The sequence below is a fragment of the Argentina silus genome, assembly GCF_951799395.1.
Source record: "Argentina silus genome assembly, chromosome: 10".
Classification (NCBI taxonomy): domain Eukaryota; kingdom Metazoa; phylum Chordata; class Actinopteri; order Argentiniformes; family Argentinidae; genus Argentina; species Argentina silus.
The window spans coordinates 2,722,133-2,734,719 of NC_139664.1; the positions used below are offsets into that span (position 1 = coordinate 2,722,133).

The 12,587-nt window shown below is 41.8% G+C and overlaps 2 protein-coding genes across 4 annotated transcripts; both read right to left on the reverse strand.

Moving 5' to 3' along the window:
- Positions 1-402: 402 nt before the first annotated feature.
- On the reverse strand, positions 403-4,753 carry rpz4 (rapunzel 4). 2 transcript variants are annotated; one of them, XM_083679638.1, is made up of 3 exons: positions 4,696-4,753; positions 2,481-2,535; positions 403-2,232 (listed from the first exon to the last, which is right to left on the reverse strand). In XM_083679638.1, the coding sequence occupies exon 3, from the start codon at positions 2,184-2,186 to the stop codon at positions 1,008-1,010; it is 1,179 nt and encodes a 392-aa protein (XP_083535764.1). In that variant the 5' UTR covers positions 2,187-2,232; positions 2,481-2,535; positions 4,696-4,753; the 3' UTR covers positions 403-1,007. The 2 variants fall into 2 exon arrangements, with proteins under 2 accessions (XP_083535764.1, XP_083535763.1); XM_083679637.1 differs by having other exon boundaries at positions 2,481-2,544; positions 4,696-4,743.
- Positions 4,754-5,355: 602 nt separating this feature from the next.
- On the reverse strand, positions 5,356-8,932 carry rpz5 (rapunzel 5). Of its 2 annotated transcripts, none has more exons than XM_083679639.1 (2): positions 8,869-8,932; positions 5,356-7,173 (listed from the first exon to the last, which is right to left on the reverse strand). In XM_083679639.1, exon 2 carries the CDS (start codon positions 7,104-7,106, stop codon positions 5,931-5,933), a length of 1,176 nt encoding a protein of 391 aa, XP_083535765.1. In that variant the 5' UTR covers positions 7,107-7,173; positions 8,869-8,932; the 3' UTR covers positions 5,356-5,930. The 2 variants fall into 2 exon arrangements, with proteins under 2 accessions (XP_083535765.1, XP_083535766.1); XM_083679640.1 differs by lacking the exon at positions 8,869-8,932 and adding an exon at positions 8,317-8,654.
- Positions 8,933-12,587: the final 3,655 nt, after the last annotated feature.

A 12,587-nucleotide genomic window follows, 5' to 3' on the forward strand; every position in this document is an offset into this window, starting at 1 on the left:
TTATTGACAGTGTACCAGTGTGTAACATGTAAGCCATAGACATCACACCACCACCTCCTATCAAAATGTTTAAAAGAAGACAAACCTACTGATACAAGTTGTTGTACAATCACATACTTAAGAAACAGAGATGCAGAAATATGTGCCAGATTAATGGAATGTGCTTAACTGTGCAATATTACTTCTTTGAATTTCAAATCCTCAAGTGGTGGGACTCTGGACTCTGGTTTGAGACAAACATTGATACCACAGTTTATGTTGCACAACAAGAGCATACTGTGTGTATCTTATTCATAAGTAAACATGCACTTCGATCACCGTCACAACCATCAATACAAATTAAAGAACAACAAAGAGGATAGGCAAGACGTGTCAAGTCTTGCCAAATGTTAGTACTTTGAGTATGAAGAGTATGCGTACACTGTAATGTGCATGTTATAACAAGAGATTACACTGTAATGTGCATGTTATAACAACAGAGTACACTGTAATGTGCATGTTATAACAAGTGATTACACTGCAATGTGCATGTTTATTTGCCACGAATGGATGAGGAAAACACGTGTTGGAATAATGAAGGACTATCAAAACTGCATGAAAGCATAGTAGGTTATCATATGCACTTGATGACAATTCATACGTGTTGTCAATAGAATATTATGCCTCAAAGCTTTATTGATGATCAGTTGAGGTGATGGAACATTTAAATTCAAGAAGACATGAGTCATGCCAACCACAAGTTTAGGGTAGTGTCTTTGGGTGAATGGTCAGTATTTCTGTAAAAAATACAATTAGATGAACTGCTTCAGATTGGGGAAATACATTTTATACACATTGTTAAAAATGGAATGACAGTTAACACTGTCTGTGGCACTTCTCACTTTTACAGCTGAGGAACATACAAACATATAAAGAGAGAAAAGTATTGTCAACGTCAGCATCTGTGCAAAGAACGCATTAGACTGAATGTAACCTTGGGAATTTAAGCTAAGAACTGCTGGAGAACCTCAAGCATAATGAACACAAACATAAAAGCTCTTGTGTTCTTCCCAGTAGTGTAGCTCTTCAGTGAAGCTCCAGGCCCAGGCCAAGTCTTTGCAGGTCTTGATCGCGTGGACCACACATGGACCAGGCAGCTGCTCAAACAGAAGCTCAGCCACACCCACCATGGTGGGTTTCTTCTGACCCTGGATCAGTTGCTGGATGTGGGCCTTGTCCAGAGGTTCCGGAGAGGCACTGTAGGACACCATGACGTTCAGCTTCTCATCCGTTGCTGGCACCTGAAAGCGACTCTTCCCTGTGGGGCACTGGAAGTCCTTCTTGTTCTTAGCAAACAGGCCAGTAGGGGAACTGAATATGCGGACAGACCAGCTCACCCAGTCATACTTTTTCTTCAGCTTCTCAATAATGGTGTTCGCCAGCTGCTGATTGGTCTGTTCAGAGTGGTCCCTTACCAAACGTCGGGAATCCAGTTCAGCCTGCTTGGGGAAGCTAGTGATGCATTCCTCGATGACAATGTTCATCTTGCCCTGTACATCCTTCATCTTCTCACCCCAGTCTCGGAGGAGCTCCTCTTCATCATCACAGCCCTTCAGAGCAGTGTAACCCATCAGAGCGATGAGGCCAATGCAGAAGAGCTTCTTCAGCCTCGCACAAAAGTCCTCCACTGCTCGTCGACTTTTCTCCTCATAGTTGAGGGTGATCTCCAGCACCGACTCTCCACCAAAGTTGTCTCCCGTCACGGCACTATAGAGGGTATGCAGGTTCTTTTCGCCACCGGTTTTGGCGAAATGCTCCAAGAACAGCTTCTTCTTGACCTCGCGAAACTTGGGCTTGGCATTGAGGATGTCCATGTACTTGCGGAACTGGTTGGTGAGGTTCTCCTCCACCAAGAAGTAGGTGGCGTCCGCTCCACTCTTCTTAATCTCCTCATTGATGCGCTGGATCTCCTCTGAGATCACCTCCAGACGTTCTCTGACCTTCTGGAACTGCTCCTTCATGAATGTCGCCTCTTTGCTCTCCACGTTGTCCAGGGCCAACTTCAAGATTGGTGCAGCAATGGCGAAAACAGGGAAGAGGTCACCCGCGATGCCGGCCACCACCTCCGCTCCCTGTTCAAACACGTCCATCACGGTCTCGACTACGTTCTTCTTCTCTGCTACAAGCTTCTGTAGCTGGCCTGCCATTTTTTTCAGATGTTGTTCAGATTCAGTGCAAAGAAAAGTGCAAAATCTAAAAAAGAGAAAATATGGAGATGGTCAAGATAATGTTAGAACTTCAGTGTTATTGAATATTTAAAATCACATAACCAATCCCATATCACTTTAAGGGTTAGGGTTAGGGTCCTGAGTTAAAAGTAAAAGCTACATTGGAGAAAATGATCAACAGCCATACCAAAGGCCTACCTATCCAATGACAAAGTTAGGCCCGTACAGTTAAATTACCGCCTTCCTAATGTCAGTAATGTTTTAGGAACTTACATAGTGCTGTTCCGGTATTGTTGGACTTCGGCCTGTCCTCAATCCCTCAGCTCTGCTGGCGTCACTGAGAGCAGATAAAGAAAGAGAGAGAGAGCAGTGTGAATTTCAGCACACAAGCAAAGCCTGCTGGGATTACAGCTGGACACACCCAGTGAGCAATGAGGCAAAAATGTGAGGGAAGACAAGTAGGGGTAGAGTTCTATGGAGATTTCTAAGGTGTATTTTAAGGCAACGTTTGAGAGGATTTTGAGAATTGTTTGTAATATCACATGAGAAATTATCACAAGTTTGTAATATCACAAAAGAAAAACAAAAATCAACAAAGTCAGATTCGAAATACAGTATACAGAGCAAAGCAAAAAGTTACAAAAACACATTACAGTGACTTCAAACAATTGAAAGGTGGTATTAGTTACAACTGCCACATATAAGTAACAGGTGCCCATTTGAAGAAATCTCATAGATGCCATCGGAATAACGTGACGTGGTGTAGCACAAGTTATGACTGGTTTCACAAAGCCTGGAGGCCATTTTAGATTTAAGACTGTATACTACAGAGGAAGTTGTAGAACATGTAGTGTTTGAACCCTAACCCAAAATATAATGTTCAAACACCTCTGCTCCAATTAATCATGTCACTGTATTGACTGATAGTGTACTTTCATCACAATCAGTGGTACCAGGCTCATCATTCTGATATAATTTAAAAGCACCAAATCTAACACCTGGGAGTGAAAATACTTCCAGATCAGAGGAATGAGCTCTTATGAGCTAAGAAGTTATCGATATCTGATACTAAAGCATCGTTATGTTCAATCCATTCTCCTTTGGCCCTTAAACCAGCACCGTTGTCTCTTTCTCAGCAAGTCCAGTCAATGCCACTGAAGGCGTGGGGAGTGATTAACAGCAGGAGGTTAAAACTGCTGGGCAGGGGTGCATTTTCCACCGCAACTCAGCAAGTAACCACGGCAACACTGACAATGGAAACTATTATGTCAGCTCCCCTTCCTTTCTGCTGAGATCGGACCCTAAGGGTTTGGCACTGCAGAAGATCAGGGAGATAGCCTTCATTTCTCACACTGACACATCACCTACTCCAGCTGTCAAAGCGTACACAGGGTGTCTAAGGCCATCTAAACAGAGACTATCGGGACTGGAAAATAAAGCAAGCCAATATTGTGTTATAAAAAAAATATGAAGCAGCCCTAATGAATCTAGACAAGATTATATAATACTATATAATATGATAATAATCTATCACTGGGATTTACCATAGAAATGACTGGCGACGATCTGCATTTGCAATAGCAGCCATGTTCAATAATTGGAAGCGAGATGGCATGCATTAGGATAGAGGAGGATCTCTCTCATCAGATTTGTCAATGCACACACGCGTGCTAAAAATGAGCACTTTCAGATCATTCACTTAAGCCCTAACTCTGGTCTGAGTGTCTGTGAAGTACCTCTACATAGACATTAACACCATGGGAGGCTGGTGGGTGGGGTTGGGGTTGTGGTTGGGGTTGGGTCAAAACATCTCAAGTATTATGTAAGTGTGATGGCTTCAAGTTTAAGGAGGTGGCCAAAACATCCTGACATAAGCCTTAACCATGTTAAGACGCTATTTAACAAATTCGACATAGATTTCTGGTGCAAGCTGAGATGTAAAATCATATTACTGTTAAGAGCCGTTTATGGCCTCTTAATGGGAAATGTATCGATTAGCTTGTTCAACGAGGCTCTAATTGCTTCATTTCAGCATCTTGTTTAACTCCCTACAGTAAACATACTTTGCGGGTAAACGTAATATCTTCTTACAATGTGTCAACTAAGTTGCCATCTGTAGGCCTGCATGAGAGATAACAATGTCGTCGAGTTACATGCACTTCCTGAAAAAAGTCTGTTAATGCACCAACGCCCTTCACAGTTTACTTTGTGTCCACATTGTGTTTGCGCAAATTATGTATCATACATTACGTTATTCACATTTATAAACGACATTCCAAAATGTATACCGATGTCGACGGAGTGAGTCTGAATAAAACCATGGCCCAGAGCGAATTACCAGACGATAATGACACAATCTATGTAACTAGTGTGAACAACTGCGCAACAACTTTTGAACTCTAAAATAAGAAGCTTCCATTATTTACAATATGTATCAGTAAGGGTCGTTCGTTATCTATTTTCTTTCAAATTTGACCTAATAACTCACCTTGCGATGCGCTTTATTTTGAGGAAGAACAGTTCCAGTCTGTTTTTCCCTTCCTATTGGTCATATGGTTCTCAGATTACATCTGAAAGGAGACACACCCATTCTAGAGAGCTACACTTGGTGGTGGTTGGATCAGTTTTACAAAATAGGCCATATCCCTGGACAACATGGAAACAAGAGATCTACACCCGTTTGATAAATAACTCAATTGACAATCTTTTTGGACAAAGAGGTATTTCTCCTGAAAACAGTAAATAACATTTGCTAACATTTGCCTCTATTGCATGAGTTGCTTATTGTAAGAATATAACAGACATAACGTTATTTACAGGCAATTGTGTCCTCAACCAGTGTCAAGGTATTCTATCCACGTATGTATGTTACCTCACATAATTTTTCCTCAGCATCAATAAATAGTTAGATTAGATTAGATTAGATTAGATTCAACTTTATTGTCATTGTGCAGAGTACAAGTACAGAGACAACGAAATGCAGTTAGCGTCTAACCAGAAGTGCAAAAAGCAGAAAAGTGCAGTGTGAACAGTATATACAGGTAGTGCAGTATAGTACAAGTAGTAGTTAGTGGATGATAGCAGCAAAAGCTATAATTATCTTCCAGATATTCTACCATTTGTGTAAAAATGACCAATGATGACAAAATCCTTTGTATTGTGATTTATTATGAATAAAGACAGCATACACATATAATGAAAAAAGTAGAATAACCCTTAACCCTTTCTATTGATACTGCATAGTTCAATGGACTTTTGGAAAGGAGCCATTACAATTGATTATTACCTCAGTGCTTTGAAGAAGAAAATATTGTCTGAAGAATATGACAGAGATGATTGTGCTGTTGGCTGGTATGTTGCTTTGCGAAATACTGGAATTCAGACGTTGGTACAATAATAACAATATTTACATATTCGTCTGATGGGAGGGAGAAGCAAGTTCTAACACTACTGCTGTATGCCACTGTTGTGGCATGATGTACAGCTGTGCAATCTATCCACACATGAAAAAGCTGACATTCAGAGCACAATAAATCCACGAGATGACACAGAAATAGTTTCTAGTCCAGAGCCATAACAAGAGCATAGATTAAATGTCCCCACAATAACAAGCTCCCAGTAGAATCAGCTACATGAGAGATTCCTAATAAAAATAAAAAACACTCTGGAACTCAGGTATAAACATGAGTTTTTTTCTCCTCCGTGGTACTGTTTAATAAAAGGCTACTCTGAATGAATGCACAGATATGCCTTTTTGTGTTTGCAATAGTAGTACGAATCCTCATGGAAGTTGTTGGTCTCCACCGCTTCCTTATAGGGGCTGATAGCATGAACCAGGCAGTTGGGGAAGCTCTTGCTGAAGGACAAAGCCACCTCCATCATATTTCCCTTCAGTTTTTGCCTCTCAATCTCCTCTTGGATCTGACCTTTATTTATTGGCTTAGGCTCAACACTGAAAGAGATCACCACTTTGATCTTGTTCTTGGTCATCATGTCAAAGTAGTTATCTCCTCCCCCTCTGCCATGGTATTTCTTTCCAGCAAGCCAGTTGAACAAGAAAAAGTGCTCCTTATCATTGAAGAGCCTGATGGACCATTTCACCCAATCATACTTCTTAGCAAGAGAATCTAAAATAGATTTGGTGAAGTCAGTGTCAACAGTGCCAGGTTCCTCCTGAAACTTCCGTTCCAAGTCTTGCTTGGCTTGATCTGCAAAGTTCTCAGTGCACTCATCCACTGCAGCTTTCATGCGTTTCTCCACGTCTTCCATTCTTCCCTGCCACTTCTTCACCATCTCATCCCCCAGTACCCCTTCTTTGAGAGCGGCATGGCCTATGACAGCAATGATGCCCACCACAAACAGCTTCTTGAGGCTGGCACAGAAGTTCTCAACTGCCCGTCTGCCCCTCTGCTCTGTCGCAACCACCGTCTCCAGCATGCAGTCGCCTGAGATATTCTCCCCGGTAACAGCATTGTAGAGGCTGTCTACGTTCAAGTCCCCGTCTGTGTTCCCAAAAAAGATGAGGAACTTCTCCATCTTCTTCTCTTTGTAGGACGGCTTGGCGTTGACAAAGTCTTGGAACTTCTCGTACTGGCTGATTATCTGGGCCTCACGGTCAAAGTTCTGCTTGTTCATGGAGGTCCTTTGCAGCTCCAGGGCGATTTTGTCCATATCGTTCTGGATTCCCTCTAGTTTTTGGTTGACCAAACCGAACTGCTCTGTGAGGTAACGGGCCTCTTTCCCCTCTGGGTTGCTGAGGAGCTCACCACAGGCTACAAATACAGCTTCCAGGATGGGGTGGATCTGGCCAACAGTGACTGCTAAGACCTCTGAGGCTTGCCCTATGATCTCCACACCTCTCTCAATCTTGCCCCTGTTATTTACGATCCAATCTGCCATTGTTGAAGTGGACGTAGATGGATGAGTTTCAACTTGGTCTTCAGAGAGCCTCAGAATATGCCGATACCTGAAAGAGAGGCAGAAACATAAAACCTCTGTAAAGTTTGTTGAGGTGAGAAATGTACAAAGTTTTAAAGCATCAACGTTGGTAAAGTAGTGAGGGATGAGGTTTACTTGTAGAAGGAATTGTATGTCAGCATTGATATGACTTGATCATCATCAAGACCCACCAATGGACAGCATTAAACAACGACACAGTCTTTGTCAAGTAGAACAATCTAAACTCAAAATTAAAACGAAATGCAAGACTTGTTGGGACATGCAGGAGTCTAGATTCATGCCACACCCTTGGGAGTCTCGGTTTAAGGACAGGACTCGATCATGGCTTTGGTAGCATTGACTCACTTCAAACCATGCATGAAAAATAAACATACTAAACGTTTATGGCGATTCAAAGCAAACATCAAAAGCGGTATGTGTACTCTCACACAATAACATGGACGGTTGCGCAACATTGCAGTGCTGGCCTTTTAGGGTGTAATTTACAACCCTAACAATAGCCAAGCCTCAAAGCAAACACAGATGTTTAATACCTGGGAAATGGTCAGCTGCTGTCGTTCACTATTTCGTTTTTGTGAACATACATGAATTTCAATGTAAAATACACAAGAGAGATGAGCTCACATATGTATCTCATTCCCCTGAGCTCATATCTACTACAGAAAGAAGGCACACCCAGATCTGAAAAAAGAAAACCCTCACCACTGCACTTGTTCTAGAATGAAAAACACACTGCTCTCGCCACACTTTAAATCATATTTTTAAACCAAATTGAAACCATATTGGGCTTTCAAAATTAACACTGGTTTTCTGTATAAAACAACAGAATGCAGATTCCTACAGTATGAACACCCAGTGGGCTTACCAGTAATTGCTGCAGTGTCATGATCAATGGTGTCATTTTACATGCTTTCCCAAGGACGATCACTGCACTAATTAGACCCTATTCAGTAAACTATCACCAGTTTTTACATTTTTTGCTATACTTCAAGAATACATTGATTGACAGCTGTAAGAAAACAACAGATAATACAAACACACTGTAGAATTGGAATTCAGGATTCTATTATAGAATTCATTTGTGACTCATCATGAAACTGAACTTCAGACAATCTTAACGCACACAATTAGTGGAGGAGAAAATACTTACTGAGAAATTGTCCAGGTTTAGGCTCAGATATTTCAAATCTTCACTTCTGAGAAAGGTGTGCCAACAGTGCAATTATGAGGGGGAAAATACAAGCCCCAAAACGTCTTAGGTCTGTTACCCAACCAGAGGTAGACAAATATCACCCAGCTTCTCCTACATCCGTTCAACACACTGTATGAGTGCTGAATAGAAACCATTTCTTTCCATTCCACTGAGAAAGAAAATAGCTTAAAGAGCACTTATGAAGACCACATCCTTCAGACATGAGACAACAGAACAAGACCACATCCGTTAACAATGCCATCCCAACATCTCAAATTGCACTTGAACTTCACCTGTTTGTCTTTATAGTGCTCAGCATGTGAAGAGGAGATAAGGATCTTATCTCCTCTTCACAGAACCAGTTTCTCACTCTCTCAAATGTCTCAAAAGCCCTCTACTCTAGTTCTCAAACAAGATCAGTTTGCCACTGGATAAACAAACATCTGAGTAAACAGAACTTGATGCTATTAAAGACTGTTCAAACAACTCAAAAGAAAAAAAAACCCTCACCTTTAGTTGTATAAAGTATACAGTGAGGACTAGTCCAGTTATCCAGCAGTCCAGCTGTGCCTTTGAGCACCAGCCTCCTATGGTTGGGATGTATATATAGACTCCATCTCTCTCTTGTCACTCCCCCTTTGGAACTCCTCCATCCCCTCCGAGCATTCCACTGGAACCCACTCGGAGGGATGAGGGCCGGCACTGAGACAGAAACATCCTGTAAACACTCCCCCCCCATGCAAGGACACCACACTCACATTCCCACACAGGGTCTAGGGGGAAATGTGTGTGTGTGTGTGTGTGTTTGTGTGTGAGAGAGAGAGAGGGGGGGAGAGAGAGAGAGAGAGAGAGAGAGAGAGAGAGGTTAAAGGGAAATCCAAGCGACCCTTTGCCACACACACACAAAACCCTCCTTGTTGTGTCTCCATTCAGGTTGCTATGGCCACTGTTTCTTGCTCCTTTTAACAGGGTGCATGCTTGAAAAGATAATTCACTCTCCAATATGGCCCCTGTGCTCTTTAAAGTTAGCAAGATTTGTTACCGATAAACAATCGCACTTCCTTAAAGCTACAACTCAAGATTATTTTGTGTACCACAGAAATAGCAGCTATTACATCACTTTGTCTGACAAAAGGGGCCACGACCCGACGAACCAACAGAGAGAGTGAAAGAAGAATTTTATTACAAACTGTGTCCTGTCCATATTGTATTTGTCCATTCTTCTGAAAGCAGTCCACTATAACTCTCTGAAGAGTAAATATTAGGCTGTTTGAGAGAAGGTGTGAATCCTAAACAACATGCCCAGTGCTGAGTGTAACCGATGTTGTTTGAAGTACAGTAGCCCAACAAAGCTACAGTAGCAGCAGTCAAAACTGAGTGTGCTGGAAAAGCCCTGTAATATTTTGAGGTACTGTATGGTCTTCAATTGTATTTCCTGTCTTTTTCGGCAATTGACAACTTAGTTTGTTGTATTGATCACAGTATATAATACTCCTGTACATCCAACGTAAAACGTGTGACATTTGGAAGTGTCTAACCTCAACAACATATAATTATAGAGCATTGGAGGAACCAGGGGTGAAATATTTTCTAGAGCTGCAGTGCTTGAGGAGTCAGTCCGTCACAGTGCTGAGCAGAGCAGTGAAAGGACCTCTGTGTCTCTGCACCCGCACCATATCTGCCAGTGCTCACTCACTGCCTTTGTGCTTCAGCTCAACCGAACGACTGTGACAAACACAGACTGATATGACTAATCAGTCCTGCTATTGAGTAGAGCGCACAGAGGAGGAGATAGAGGGAGAGGAGGAGGAGGGGACGTCTGTAACAAATTGATGAAGGTCAGCCGGTCCGAGGAGGAGCTGGCGAGGCCGACTGGTACCTCCCAGTGTTTTTTGGAGTCCTGTATCGTTCCGCTGTCAGATCTCGCACTATGCTACTTCGTTGCCCTCAGAAAGGGGCGAATACGCTTCGCAGGGACTTGTCTTCGCAACAGTATGTGGCGTAATGGGTGGTACCGACTGAGACGGGTAACACTGAACAAGATCAACATGTAGCTCAGTTGCAATGGCCTACTTCCCGTCCACAGTGGCTATGCTAGATGTGCCACATCACATTGCTTGATGTTTTCTTAACCTCTATATGAAAATGGGTAGTCATTCATCCGTCACTCATTGGCATACAGCTTGCTTTGTTCCAGAAGTAAAGACAGCTGAGAACTAGAACTGAGAGTCTGAAGTGGCATCGATGGAAAATATTCACTTTGAGGAGAAAAACAAGGCCTTTGTAGTGAGGAGGGTTCAACCACACCAGGTGGAACAATCAGTAAGGTCGTTAAGATAATGATAACCAGGTGTGCAAAGTGTGCCAGACAGGTCAGCGTTTTCTTTCAGGTTTTTTGTTTTGTCTGGCTTTACTTAGCCACAACAACTAAACATTCCTGTTCAACAACCTTGATGTCTGTAAATGGATGAAATGAACATTATTTTTCCTCACCATTTTATGTATTCATATTGAGGGGACATTTGGTCTTAATTAGGTGGGCTTGCAAGTCCAACTATTCTTCTTTGACATACGTATTATTATTATTATTATTATTATTATTATTACTACTATTAGGTGGGCTTGCTTCTATGACCTTCTAACATACTATCTAACCTATCTAACCTTCAAATACCTAGCATCATCAGTTATTCCTTTCACCAGTCACTCAGTACAACTCATACCGATTAACCTCTTAAATGTTTTGATCTTTCTATAACTGACCTATCTCATCTATCCATTCATCCATCCAATCAACCAACTTAACCAACCTATCTCACTTTCTTTCAACTACCCAGAACATCTTCATCAACCCTGATAAAAGCTTTCTGATACCTATTAAACCTTTTAAACTGTTAAGCTTTTTGTAACTCCAAAAACTCTCATCCGGTTAAGCAACACAACTCTACCATTCTCAACCACTCAACCAACCAACTCTCTACCCACTCCACTGAATTACCCCTGGCTCATCCTATCTATCTACCTGTCTCTGTGGCTCAGTTGGTAGAGCATGGTGCTAACAATGCTTAGGTTGTGGGTTTGATTCCTGCTGGGACCATATATACTGCAATGTAAGTCGCTTTGGATAAAAGTGTCAGTTAAATGGCATATATATTATCTACCTATTTAACATTCCACCATCCAAACAACCAACTAAAGCATTACTAACTTTATCTGCTACCATAATAAGACTATCTCACTTTCTTTCAAGTACCCAGCAAATCTGTGTATCTATCGAAACATCTTTAAACCTTTTCCACTACCAAAATAAGACTTTTCAAGCCCACAAAGTTTCTTCTGTAGCTCATTTTTCTAGTTTGTAATTGGGTTTAGTCCATGGAATTAAATGCTCCACAAGATTTGTGTAGCTACAGTATGGTGCCCTAATCCCTGATATAATATACAGCACCACACAGATGAATATATCTGATTTGCATATAGCCTACTTGCAAATGTTGGGGATTTTAGTTTTCTGTTAACCAATATAGTCCACGTCTGATAATTCAGCATCTGGAAAGATGTTATCAAAAAGGTTGTATTGTCCTTTCGGAGGTTTATCTCTTCAGTGTTGAGCTATGCTATCGACGACACTTGCTATGCTATCGATCTTCTTGACCTTGGCCTCCGGCGATAGTGTTTCCTTCTAGCCACAAGATGTCACTTTAGTTCACTGGAAAACCCCCCAGTGTCTTAATTGTGCCAGAACATACCACTTTGCTGCAGTGGGGGAAGTGTCTGAAGTAGAAAATGTATTCTAAGGCATTCCATTGGCATAGCCCTGAAATGGGTGGTTCCTAACCAACTGGAAGAGATGACAGAAAGGTGTGGACACAATAGACTAACTTGTGCTGCAGATCATTGTCCTACCAGTGGAGGGTGGTGGAGGTAGAAATCAGACAACAGGCTCACTGTAATGCATGGAATGGAATGAGGAATGGTATCAAACACAGGTGTTCCATTCCATGCATTACAATGAGCCCGTCCTCCAATTTCTACCTCCACCAGCCTGCCTTGTGTCCTACTAATGGCTTCTTGAACGTAGATGTTAACTAAAAGGCTAAGCTGAAAATTGGTCTTTGGCAAACAAATGACACTGCACATAGTCATACTGGACTGTAACTGTTTGCATGTTAATTCAAAAGGAAACATTTTATTCCATATAACATTGAGTCACTCGGAATGAGGGATTG